The 13933-nt window shown below is 35.0% G+C and overlaps 1 protein-coding gene across 1 annotated transcript; it reads left to right on the top strand.

Annotated features, from left to right (window-relative positions):
* Positions 1 to 39: 39 nt before the first annotated feature.
* On the top strand, positions 40 to 12906 carry PrBP (Prenyl-binding protein). The gene is made up of 6 exons (XM_069846808.1): positions 40 to 269; positions 378 to 447; positions 594 to 656; positions 964 to 1099; positions 5843 to 5964; positions 11614 to 12906. The coding sequence occupies exons 2-6, from the start codon at positions 407 to 409 to the stop codon at positions 11693 to 11695; spliced, it is 444 nt and encodes a 147-aa protein (XP_069702909.1). The 5' UTR covers positions 40 to 269; positions 378 to 406; the 3' UTR covers positions 11696 to 12906.
* The last annotated feature ends 1027 nt before the right edge of the window (positions 12907 to 13933 follow it).

Raw genomic sequence — 13933 nt, 5'->3', positions numbered from 1 at the left:
AGCTTAATATTCTGAACAAAATTTGGAATTAAATAAAGAGTAAAAGCAATGTTGGTGGTCATAGTGGTTATAGCAATGTTTCCACGGGTCTACGACCCACCACTTGCGTTAAGAAATAGATATTAATACGTTGTTTGTCAGTAGTTTTTTTCAAAACGTTAATTCGGTGTATTTCAATTTTAGTACTGTGTAATAAAAGTCCTCACTGCTACACACACGACAATCCTCGTAAGTTTGGCTATCACGACTAGCCAATCATTGTTTCCAACGTACGTACTGTAAAATACACTTCTTTTAATGAAAAAAAGTATTGCAAATAATGATTTAAACACCAAATTGCTTAAGATTATTGTAAAATTAGACATTAATTAATATAGTTCCAGAACTAGAGGACGTGGATTTTGAAATGGCACCTAAAGGTGAAGATATATTGAAAGGTTTTCAAGTGTATCCTTTTCTGCTTTATCAATTTAATTTCATTTATGTAGATATTTCATGTGAATTAAAGTATTTAGATTTTAATAAAAACTGTTTTCATTGTGTGTATGTGATTATGATACAATTGGATACATTTTTCTTGACAACAAACGTAGAAATTGGATGAACTTGCGGGATGCAGATACTGGAAAAATTTTATGGCAGTTGAACGAAGATCTGTAAGTACCTTATGCAGTAAAATGATATTAGTATTTAGAAGGAAGGTAAGGTAATGTTTTCTACAACTATTTAGAACACAGTGATTCAAAGGTAGAGAAAGACAGACGATGTTAAGGATGAAATTTGTAGGTTAGAATGAATTAAATCAGGTAAATAATAAATATATCAGTAGAAAAATACCAAACTTACTTGTCAAAATACCATTATTGCGTGATAATTATAACGAAGCTGCTTCGCATAAAAATGAAAGTAGAGTAGGGTAACAGTGTGTTACGTTAACAAATTACTGCAAGTACACTTTTCCAGGTCTGTACCTGAAGTAGAACATGAAGCAAGAGTTCCTAAGAAGGTCCTGAAATGTCGAGCAGTTTCACGGGAAATAAACTTTTCTTCAATTGAACCAATGGAAAAATTCAGATTGGAACAGAAGATATTGTTTAAGGTAATTATTTATATTTAGCGTTTGTGTGTAATTCTGTGAATGTAGTACTATTTAGCCTATATACATTGTTTTCAGTAACTGACAAGTAATAAGTATATGGAGAATAAACATTGATGGGATATTGTTAACCAAATATATTTAGGTCGCACAAAACAATGAATAACTTATTAGTTCCTAATTCTGATTAAAACTATGAATACCGTAATCAATACCGGTAATATATGTGTTTCTAATCATTAAACTGCGTTGTTTAGGGAAAAATACAATACAGAGTGTGTCTACGGTCGTCCAGAAACTAACGAATGTACGCTGCTTCGGCCAAAGTGGGCACATTCCCTAGTTAAATTGGTCCCATAAAAAACAGATATATCTTATTTATTTACTGGTTGTCATTTATTCTAATGTTTTTTGCAGATCAGGTCATGTTTATGAATTATTGTACAGAATTTAGATTTGATGAATCCGCAAAGAAAATAATCGCAGGAGGTAAGATTGGATGATCTGGCTGTCTAATAATAATAATAATAATAATAATAATAATAATAATAATAATAATAATAATAATAATAATAATCCGTGGCGCCACAGCCCTTGAAGGGCCCAGGCTGACCAGCCTGTTGCTGGCCTCACGTTCACATGCCGAAGCAGAGGTGGACGATCATCCAACCAGAATGGAGGTATCATGTGGTTAGCACGATGATCCCCCCCCAGTCGTTATAGTTGGCTTTTGCAACCGGATTTCGCTACCTATCATAGCTCACCAAGTGCACCACGATGCTGGGTGGGCACCGGTCCCATGCACTGGCCGAAATGTCATGAAAAAATGTCTTCCTCCATGAGGATTCGAACCAGCGCGCATTCCGTAACACGAGTCCTAGACAGGATGCCTTAGACCACGACAAGGTGTTTGGCCTATTTCTTGCCCAGGAATGCGACAGTCAACAAAAACGGCTATTGTGCGACAGTATGAAATTTCCATTGTGCAATATAGAACAAACGGCGGGATTGTTTTCGCGTGAAATCCTTTTGATTCGTGATAATGCCCAGCCACACACAGCCAAACAAACATAAGATCTCGTCACATCATTTGGTTGGGAACAGTTCGACTATCCTCCCTACAGTCCTGACTTGGTACCAAGCGATTTTCATCTGTTTCTTCATCTGAAGAAATTCTTTGGTAAAAAACATTTCAACGACGTTGATGTAGTGAAACAAGAAATGCAGACTTGGCTTTCATCATAGGCGGCATTATTCTTTGACGAAGGCATACAAAAACTGGTTTCTCGTTATGACAAGCGCCCCAATAATGATGGTGACTATGTGGAGAAATAGTATAAAGTGTAAAGTACAGAATGAAAATAAAGTATTTGAAAATTAATGTTCTGTTATTAAAAAAAATGTATGTATGTATGTATGTATGTATGTATGTATGTACATACTTTAAAAAACACACCTCGTATAATGTAATGATGTGGTTATGTAATGTAGACGAGTATGCAATTATAACATGAACTAAATTGTTTCGGAATGAACAAAATATAAATTGAAAAAGTATGTGTCTCTTTTGTGATAGTATGTGAGATCATGATAGTCAAATTCTTAATACACTCCGTCCAACTTATCTCTGTTTATGGGTGCAGTTGCAGTAATGATTTCTTCGGTTACTTCTTCAACGTCTTGGGGTGTGACACATAAACTGCATCCTTCACATATTCGCAAACGAAGTCACGTGGCGTCAAGTCTGGTGACCTGGGAGGTCAAGGGTGATAGGTCAGATCAGTGGCAATAGCACGTCCAATTCAATGATGTGGTAGATAGTCAATTCGGAAATATCTACAAAACAACGTTTGTACCAATATTACTGAATTTATCGCAAGCTGAAGAATTCAAAACAATTTAATTTGTGGAGTTGCCATTTTTCATAGCAGGGGCGTTTACTCAGGGCATGCTATGCTTGCTGCGCAAGCCCAGTATTTTCGTAGAATGTGTATTTCTCAAAATGGGATTACGTACATTGAAATTTATTTTGATTTTTGGAATACTGTATAGGTGTAATACCATCCGCAGGTTGCACACCTCAAGTATCGCAACGCTTGCTCGTTTCTCGGAGCTACAGGAAAGAGGTAGAAATAGCGAGAATATGATACGTGCGCAAGTGCCTTCCTTCTTGGTCCGTCCTAGGCGCACATGCTTCTGTTATGTGTTGTTTGAAGCTCTGGTCCGAGAGCTACACCAACGACTATTTAACGTTACATAGAGCAGTATTGACAGCGGGAATGTGCTGTGATTTGCGAGTGCAATGTAATTGTATGAGCGGAATGCATGTGTTAGCTGCTGCATGTATTATTAATTCTTAAACATTAATTTGAAGTATTGCAATGAGTTCGGAATTATGTTATTAAAACCTTATTATTAAATCCATTTTCCCGAAGGACTATTCAAGAGAAGACAGACATTATAGAGAATATGTGCTCAATACAACAATATGCATTGATTGGCAGAGTCGAAAAAACTAAATAAACTGTTTTGTTGGTCATGTTTGTTATATTATATCGAACTTCTACATCTGATAAGCGAATATAATCCATGACTCATCATGATTTCATAATCTATACTAATAATAAAACTGTAGCCGAAATTTTTCTGGTAATTTTCGATTTTCCAAAAATAATTGGTCCTAACATATATAATTAACCACCCTGAAACCGAAAATCGCTTTTTTGAAATGTTTGTTTGTATGTCTGTCTGTCTGTCTGTATGTTTGTTACCTTTTCACGCGATAATGGCTGAACGGATTTCGATAAAAATTGGAATATAAATTAAGTTCGTTGTAACTTAGATTATAGGCTATATGGCATTCAAAATACGTTATTTAAAAGGGGGCTTATAAGGGGGCCTGAATTAAATAAATCGAAATATCTCTCTTATTATTGATTTTTGTGAAATATGTTACATAACAAAAGTTTCTTTAAAAATGATTTCTGATAAGTTTTATTCTCAGAAAACTGATATTTAATGAGATAAATGAGTTTTAAAATTAAAATAACTGCCATCAAGGCGGTGTATTGAAATAAAAAACAAATGACTTCGTCTATAAGGGGCCTTGGACACAACAATCGAAAGCTATGAAAGATAGCCTACAGACAATGTTTCTGTGTTTGTATGAAGTGATATCGGAAGCTAAATTAACCGATTTGTATAATTAATTATTATTTCATCATTGGAAAGTGTAGTTTCTCTAGATGGACATAATGCTATAATGTTATTACAATAACTTGTGAGTGAATTGAGGACAGGTAAGATTAAAATAGCTTCTTATGCACAGAAAACTTGATAGGTTATTCTGTATATTCATTTCCTGTATTTCTTATAATAATGTTTATGAACATATTCATTTTTATCTCAGAGAATTAACGAACAACTAGAGTGTATTGATTTAGTATGCAGTAATAGTACGTTAGCTTAGCAATCCATTATTTTATAATTCAAATTTTAACTATGCTCAATTGAATCGTGTTAAAATACATAAAATACATATGCAATAAATGCAATGCAAAAAATTGGGTAATGAGCCAAGCAGATTATGTTGCGCTGTTGTAAAAGTTGTTCCTCCTGAAATTCAAGAGCTCCCACAGCAAATTAAAAACTTTCTAATTCGAGTACATCTGTTATCAACACACTTTTTCATAATATAATATAAATATAATAATAAATCTGTAGCCAAAATTTTTCTGTTAATTTTCGCTTTTCCAAAAATAATTGGTAATAACAATTAAGAAACGTGTTAAAGGAATTGTCATTGCACCAAATGAGTGGTCTCTGGATCAAAATGATCGCATTTTAATATTTTAAATACAATTTAAATTAAGTAACATATTAAACGATTTATCCTTCTATCAAACACGAATGTTCCCTGGATCAAATGTCCTATTTTAATTACCCGTATGTAATTACTTTATATTTATTTCTAACGGGTGCAGCAGAGCACACGGGTACGGCTAGTTATAAAATAAATTATTTATGTGGGTTTGATTATTTTTATTAATTATAAATTATTATATCCTCCCAGCTTCCCCTATGAATAAAAGAGCAAGCCTAACTTTCGTGATTAGCATTCACCCCTGTTTCATAGCAATAGAAATTAGAGTAAAATGTTTTCCGAAACTTAGAACTTGAAACTTTGAGAATTTGAATATCAAATGATGTGTACTATATTTAATAAATAATAATAAAGAGAGAATTGCGCACAAATGTGCATAGATGTCACTGTAGCACAAATTACTTAATCTGACACATTGGTCTTGCCGTTCACTCACTACAGAATTGTGTCAGTGATTCTTTCCTTTGTTTGCACGTAAGTACATGGTATCTGTCACAGAAACACTCGCAAAGATCACATATACACATGGGGTTTGGATCATGGTAGCTTTTGGTTTTGCATAGCTTGAAGTGGAAGCCATGTATTGCCAGGCGTGTGGTCACATGCCTGAGATCGTAGGATGCCCTCTTCCAGTCGTGTGATGTCATCGCATGTGTGGTGTAGAAATCGTCCCAGATCTGGTTTTTCTTGCTTCTTAGCTCCGATATATTTAATAAATAATAATAATAATGATAATGTGAAAATGTTACCATCATTTTGAAATAATGTGTATTTTTCAACATTACAGTAATGTTACAAACCTGCAGTGAAATAATGTTTCTGTATAAGCCTAATAATAGAATAGTTTTATGCTTTTGTTTTAGGGGCGATGTCTTGAAGAATGGTTCTTTGAATTTGGCTTTGTAATTCCGAATTCAACAAACACATGGCAGTCATTAATAGAGGCTGCGCCCGAGTCACAAATGATGCCTGCAAATGTGTTAAAGTAAGCATCTTTCTTCCTAACAACAATAATTATTGTAGATTAGGAATGAAAATTAAAAATTTTTAAATGCACTATTAGCCTAATGGCTAGTGCTTTGGCTTTTGAAGTGAAAATTCCGGTTTAAATTGTATTCAATTCAAAATGATTCCTCTCCCTCTTCCCTCCCTTCCTCTCATGGTGAAAGTAATAGAAAACTATAGTGCAGATTAACATCCCTAGAAACCAACATTATACTGCGTGTTCAGTTCAAAGTGTATCATGGCTCGCTGTATGCCGTCATGTGGCTAGTCATTGAGCCTAGAGAATTCAATCTTCCTACACTTCCACAGAGGCATATTACATATGTGCCAGAGAAGTTTCCTAGCAAGTCCAGCGTTAATTCTGAAGAATAATTACCGATACGTACGGTAACACCTGTAGTGGCAGGAATGTGAACTGTTTGGAAACATACTGAGCTGAGTTTTTTCTTACTGTCGGGATATGTGGAGAGGGTTAAGACGATTACTTACGTATTTGTTGACATGGACACGGAGCATTTGATTTGTATTGTGGAAAGTTGCCGTATGCAACCGATGATAACAAATACCGTGCGTACGACTTGCCCGCGCAAAACACAGTTGGAAAGAGGTTATGGTAGCACACAGACTTTACAGACCGTAGTACACGTTCTCAAGTTCAGATTGAACACCTTGATTAAAAGGCAACTTCTCTGACATGAAAGCTGAAACTCGCTTCAAATTGCTGACTCACAACAGTGACGTCATGACACACTTTGAAATGAACACCCAGTAGTCCTTTGTGAGCTGAGACGAACAGAAAGAAATGTTTAGAATTGTTGCCGTCATTTTATTAAATTGACAAAATGCTTTAAACTTGTAGTGAATACAGGTTAAATACATAACAAATTTATTAATGTACAGTTTCAAATTCGATTTCATCAGACTACTGCACCATAATTTTCTAATAATTTTTATGTCTTCTTATGCAATTCATAGGAACATGTAGATTAACATGTTCATGAATGATACACAGATTACTAGGCCTACCTGTAGGGACCATAAATAAAAAGAGCCCATTAAGATTTTAAGATCCACACCTGTGGAGTAACGGTTAGCGCATCTGACCGCGAAACCAGGTGGCCCCTGGTTCGATTCCCAGTCGGGGCAAGTTACCTGGTTGAGGTTTTTTTCCGGGGTTTTCCCTCAACCCAATATGAGCAAATGCTGGGTAACTTTCGGTGCTGGACCCCGGACTCATTTCACCGGCATTATCACCTTCATCTCATTTGGATGCTAAATAACCTAAGCTGTTGATAAAGCGTCGTAAAATAAAATAAAAAAAAAAAGATTTTAGGTCGAGAATATAAATTGCGACACTTGAAAAAAATTATATATTGTTTTTGTAATTACTGTACCATATTTACTCGAATACTCTGTGCACTTCTTTTTTCAGAAATAATCTTGTCCAAAGTGGGGTGCACAGCTTATTCGAATGAAGCCTCTTTCTTTTTTCATACTACCTTCATAATCTTTGTTTCAAAAGTAACCAGCTTTCATATGACAGATAAATGCTAATATTGCGTAATTTTCATGTTACAGATATCCAAAATTGCAAATGGAACAGACATAAAAAATAAATTGTTAATGCTGTGAATGTTTCCATTAGTATATTTTTTATTTATATTATTTTAATGTACCGAAGTACATATGATATTTCCATGCAGATATTCTGCGTCATCATACGATGAAAGAGTAATGGAACGGAGAAAAATTCTCTCCGGCGCCGGGATTTGAACCCGGGTTTTCAGCTCTACGTGCTGATGCTTTATCCACTAAGCCACACCGGATATAACCTCAGCGTCAGATAGAATCGTCTCAGATTAAGCTCCAACTCTTGGGTTCCCTCTAGTGGCCGCCCTCTGCACTACGTCATAGAAGTCTATGAACGTAGGACCGAAGTCCACACATGTGCTGAGGTGCACTCGTTATGAGTGACTAGTTGGCCGGGATCCAACGGAAAGAATTTTTCTCCGTTCCATTACTCTTTCATCGTATGATGACGCAGAATATCTGCATGGAAATATCATATGTACTTCTGTACATTAAAATAATATATATGATATGCGTAAATCACTTCGTGATTTAAGACGGCGCTTATTCCGTCGGATCCCGGCCAACTAGTCACTCATAACGCGTGCACCTCAGCACATGTGTGGACTTCGGTCCTACGTTCATAGACATCTATGACGTGCAGAGGGCTGCCACTAGAGGGAACCCAAGAGTTGGAGCTTAATCTGAGACGATTCTATCTGACGCCGAGGTTGTATCCGGTGTGGCTTAGTGGATAAAGCATCATCACATAGAGCTGAAAACCCGGGTTCAAATCCCGGCACCGGAGAGAATTTTTCTCCGTTCCATTACTCTTTCATCGTACATTTTTTATTGTTTTTTTTTTTTTTTTTTTTTTTTTTTGTCTTCGGAAAACTTTTTTTATCCCACAACAGTTAGAGTGTGTGGCACAGGGTTTTCGAGTAATTACGGTCAGTATTCCTGGAGTCATCGAGCAAGGATCTGTCTGAACATAAAGATATACATTTATGTTGAATACTTTACCATTTCGCCTTGTCAGTTATACAGAATTCCAAACTAGGCTGATCCATTGGATATGGATAATATTAATTTATTATTGTTGTTGTTTTCTAATGCCAGGCGTTTGACAATAAAGTTATTTGACTTCTTGCAGTCCAATATTTTTAAAAAATATTGTCATGGTTAGCCACTGAAGCACAGATTTTGAGGTGTTTCGAATCCATTTCTTGATTTGAGTTGCACAATGGGCAACTCCTCTGATGTTACAACGGGCATAGGCTGAATTGCATCACCATTATGAGTTTTGCAGAGTGCACAGAGTCATGTAGAGTTCTGAGAAATCTCCCATCTTGCAATGTTGTATACACAAAGTTTCAACAAATAAAGTTCAGTATACATCTTGATTACACAACTTGTAACACTGTATCACTTCGGAATATGTATGATAAGAACTTTCTTGTGTTAAATTTTAACGTACCTTGTTAACATGTTTCGACCTATTTTCGGTCATCTTCGGAACTGGTCATTATTGGTCTTGGCGCCTCTTGTTTCCTGTGTGGGTGCGTTTGTAGTGTAGAGTCAGAGTGTATTACTTACTTACTGGCTTTTAAGGAACCCGGAGGTTCATTGCCGCCCTCACATAAGCCTGCCATTGGTCCCTATCCTGAGCAAGATTAATCCAGTCTCTACCATCATATCCTACCTCCCTCAAATCCATTTTAATATTATCTTCCCATCTACGTCTCGGCCTCCCCAAAGGTCTTTTTCCCTCTGGCCTCCCAACTAATACTCTATATGCATTTCTGGATTCGCCCATACGTGCTACGTGTCCTGCCCATCTCAAACATCTGGATTTAATGTTCCTAATTATGTCAGGTGAAGTATACAATGCGTGCAGCTCTGCGTTATGTAACTTTCTCCATTCTCCTGTAACTTTATCCCTCTTAGCTCCAAATATTTTCCTAAGAACCTTATTCTCAAACACCCTTAATCTCTGTTCCTCTCTCAAAGTGAGAGTCCAAGTTTCACAACCATACAGAACTGGTAATATAACTGTTTTATACATTCTAACTTTCAGATTTTTTGACAGAAGACTAGATGACAAAAGCTTCTCAACCGAATAATAACAGGCATTTCCCATATTTATTCTGCGTTTAATTTCCTCCCGAGTGTAATTTATATTTGTTACTGTTGCTCCAAGATATTTGAATTTTTCCCCCTCTTCAAGGGATAAATCTCCAATTTTTATAGTTCCATTTCGTACAATATTCTGGTCACGAGACATAATCATATACTTAGTCTTTTCGGGATTTACTTCCAACCCTATTGCTTTACTTGCTTCAACTAGAATTTCCGCGTTTTCCCTAATCATTTGTGGATTTTCTCCTAACATATTCACATCCGCATAGACAAGAAGCTGATGTAACCCATTCAATTCCAAACCCTCTGTGTTATCCTGAACTTTCCTAATGGCATATTCTAGAGCGAAGTTAAAAAGTAAAGGTGATAGTGCATCTCCCTGCTTTAGCCCACAGTGAATTGGAAAAGCATCAGATAGAAACTGACCTATACGGACTCTGCTGTAAGTTTCACTAAGACACATTTTAATTAATCGAACTAGTTTCTTGGGAATACCAAATTCAATAAGAATATTATATAAAACTTCTCTCTTAACCGAGTCATACGCCTTTTTGAAATCTATGAATAACTGATGTACTGTACCCTTACACTCCCATTTTTCTCCAATATCTGTCGACTACAAAAAAAAAAAAAAAAAAAAGAGTATGTGTTTTGAAATTGAGTTGTGTGTTGAGAATATCGTTGGGGGTGTGTTTTTGTGTGTCTGTATATTTCATATTGTTGTAGTGTGTTGAGTTTCTGGCTTTTTGGTTGGATGTGCACATCTCACTAACATACGAAAATAAAAACACACATAAAATTGTAACTTCATTCAAGAAATTAAACTACAGCATCGCATACAGAACAAATAACACTCTACAAAAACATCTCAACACACAAACAACACAAACAAACAAATACAACCACACAGGCATATACAAACTCAAATGTAACACCTGCAACAACTTCTACATAGGACAGACAGGCAGATCATTTCAAACATGTTACAAAGAACACATCACAACCATAACAAAATTACAAAACACCTCCACATATGCAGAACACATCACAAATGCCAACCACACCTACAGAGACATCAACACAGACATGGAAATACTGCACATCCAACCAAAAAGCCAGAAACTCAACACACTAGAACAGTATGAAATATAGAGACACACGAAAACACACCTCAACGATATTCTCAACACACAACTCAATTTCAAAACACATACACTCTTTGACTCTACACTATGAACGCACCCACACAGGAAACAAGAGGCGCCAAGACCAACAATGACCAGTTCCGAAGGTGACCGAAAATAGGTCGAAACATGTTAACAAGGTACGTTAAAATTTAACACAAGAAAGTTCTTATCATATTCCACAGTTCATAGTAAATGTTTAACAGTGTTTTTATTTTACCCATACCCAAATGGATCACCCTGTATTAATGCATTCAAATTTCGATTTAACTGATGTAAATTAAATCATTATTAGTGTGTCAGTCATAGGAAGAAAATTAGTTTGGGATCATATTAGATCAATTATTTTAATTGTATAGTTATAAATGAAATCAACATCCTTACGAAAAAAGTTGATTGCCAATGATGATGATGATGACGACGTTGACGAAGGCGACGCATCATAAGAAGTTTGGTGTTGTGTTTTTAACACAAAACAGAAGAAAGATAATGTTATAAAATCATAAATTCACAGAACCCTCAATATTCATATTTTCATTCCTTTTATATAAGCCATATCTTATAAAACTCGTTTCATAATACTGAAAAGAGAGCAAATCTAATGGCACAACCTTGGACATTCTCTTTGGAATGAAAACTGTAGTTTTATATCATTAATTCTTACGTTGATATTGTGAAATAAGATTAAATTTAAATCATTTTTCTATTGATTAATTGATTGTTCATTTGTTTTGCAGTGGTAACGTTGTTATTGAGACAAAGTTTTTTGATGACGATCTTTTGGTCTCAACCTCAAGAGTTCGACTGTATTATGTATGAAGATGTATTTGTGAAGAACGAACAGTTGCAGCACTGACGCCTCTTCCTTCATCTTTCAATGAGTTTTCTGTGATTAAATAGAACAAAGTCACGTGTGATCCGTCTAATACTTTCAGAGCCTAAAAGTACAGCGATACAGTTTTTAATTATTGTAGTGATAATGATGCACAAGTAGACTTCAATTATAGACTTTAAGAGTCTTTCAGAAGTGCTTTTCTAAAAGCTTCCTGTAGTATTTGTTTTCTGCATAAATTAAAATTGCTGAAATAGAATCTCTTTACTTCATAAACATGGATAATAACTTGCAAATCGAAATATGTACGTGTACTATTTATAGTAGTTTTGATTTAAATTCTAGTGAAGATTCTGCTCTTTGGATTTTTTTTTTTCATGTTACAGAGCTGCCTTTTGTGATATATAATCTATTTTGTCATGTTCTTCAAGGGTGAAAAAAAAAGAAGTAAAAACTTCAAGATAAGAAAAAGCTAGGCTATTCTATGGAAGACCTAGGACAACAGAGTTTTTCACGACCAGTGTTTAAGTCTCACTAATTTCTTCTGTTTCTAATGCTTGACTTTATGCACTCAACGCATAAGCTTTCTATTCCTGCCACAGTTGTTAACAAAAAGAAAAAAAATCAACAAACTGTTCATTCCAGTAGCAAAGTCTTCTGGCTATAGTATAGGAAAACATTAGGGTGAGTGATTATGTTTGTTTATCACAGCTGGGACAGCACCTGATAGTGGACATCAACAATGTTTGCAGCAAGTATTATTCAGTATTATGATGATACGAGGAATTAAATATCATAAGTAATATGAATGAAGAGCAGTTTCCATTTAGAAAGACACTTTCCTATACTCATTACTCTTGTTGAAGGGTTAGTTCACTATTTAATAGGAATAATGTTCTTTCAAATGTTGCTCAAGTCCTTAAGGATCTCCACCTTGTAGGTGCACTAAACTTGGTTCTAATTATAGTGTGGTATGTATTTAAATATAATTTCCATAAACAGTTTTTGTGGTTATGATTAGATTATTTGTCCCATTCTGAATGGAAGTCCATGTAATTGCGTGCAATATATGTCTTTGCATAAGTTGTGCACTTGGGACCAATGATGTAACAACTGTTAAGAAACTCTTAAGATTATGAAATTATAAAATGATATATTTGTATGGAATTGACTTTTATTAAATTATTTTTATTTTGCATGTTTCCAATTTTTTAATACAAGAAACTAAGTTTCAAATTTCATAAATTTGAATATGTTAATATCTTCTAAGTTTTTTTCACCCATTCCTTTTCTTCTTTGCTGAAGAGAGACCAATAACTAGTAGAATTGGGTCAGTATTTAAAAATGAGAGAAACAAAAAATTAATGTCTTCTGATTTTCTAAGTGTATACACTATAAAGATACCTGTTGCTTATTGTACCCATCCTCATATTTTATACTCTTGTTTTCTGCTTTGTCTGTCAGAGACCTCTGCCATTTCACATGACATCTTACAGATACATCTTCAAACTCGGTCAAGATAATCGAGAAAGATCATATGCATAATGCAAGCAATTGATTGAGGAGAGAAACGACTGGTCAATAAATTTATATATTCCTCTTAATCTGTTCTGAAATGAAATAGATGTTCGGATATGAAATCCCTACTTCGTGTCACGAGGTACGTTATTGACTAACAAAACCAGACACTGCTGAGTGAGGTGATGATGGAGAATTTGTGGATTTATGACAGGAGGAGAGTATCTCCAAGAAACATGCTCAACATTGTCTTTGGCCATCACAGATTCCTCTTAGACACCCAAGAATTAGGATATCTGACTAATGATGCGCCTAAAACATACAAATATAAGCTATTTGCACAGAGAAATGAATCATATGCTTTTGAATTTAATCTGACGTGAATCTTTGTCATAATGTGTATTTGTTTTCATTATAAAAAAATTTCACCATAGTCACGTTACAGGCGTTATGAAGTGCTAAGCTTCTGGTTTTGAAGTCCTTATTGGAGAAGTATTTTGACCTTTAGAATGATAGTTAAATTTAGTAACAAAACTCTTCGTTGCACTTAGATTTAATGTATAGTTCATGAAATATTTGTACCTATGCAGTATTTTTGTAATGGTAGAAAAAAGTGGCTTTACTTTCTGCCATCACACATTAGAATTATTATTTATAATTTTTTCAGTGTTCCAGTACAGCAGAAAAATTATGAAGTTGAACCAAAA

Source organism: Periplaneta americana, chromosome 15 (genome assembly GCF_040183065.1).
Source record: "Periplaneta americana isolate PAMFEO1 chromosome 15, P.americana_PAMFEO1_priV1, whole genome shotgun sequence".
Lineage (NCBI taxonomy): Eukaryota > Metazoa > Arthropoda > Insecta > Blattodea > Blattidae > Periplaneta > Periplaneta americana.
Note: the sequence above shows the minus strand (reverse complement) of the source record. Positions and strands in the feature narration are given on the sequence as shown.

What these genes read in the sequence shown, in the direction of transcription:
- PrBP (XM_069846808.1), top strand. Translation starts at nt 407, where the DNA reads ATGGCACCTAAAGGTGAAGATATATTGAAAGGTTTTCAAGT. An exon ending in ATATTGAAAGGTTTTCAAGT is followed by an intron (nt 448 to 593) that starts GTATCCTTTTCT and finishes CAACAAACGTAG; the next exon opens with AAATTGGATGAACTTGCGGG. An exon ending in TGGCAGTTGAACGAAGATCT is followed by an intron (nt 657 to 963) that starts GTAAGTACCTTA and finishes ACACTTTTCCAG; the next exon opens with GTCTGTACCTGAAGTAGAAC.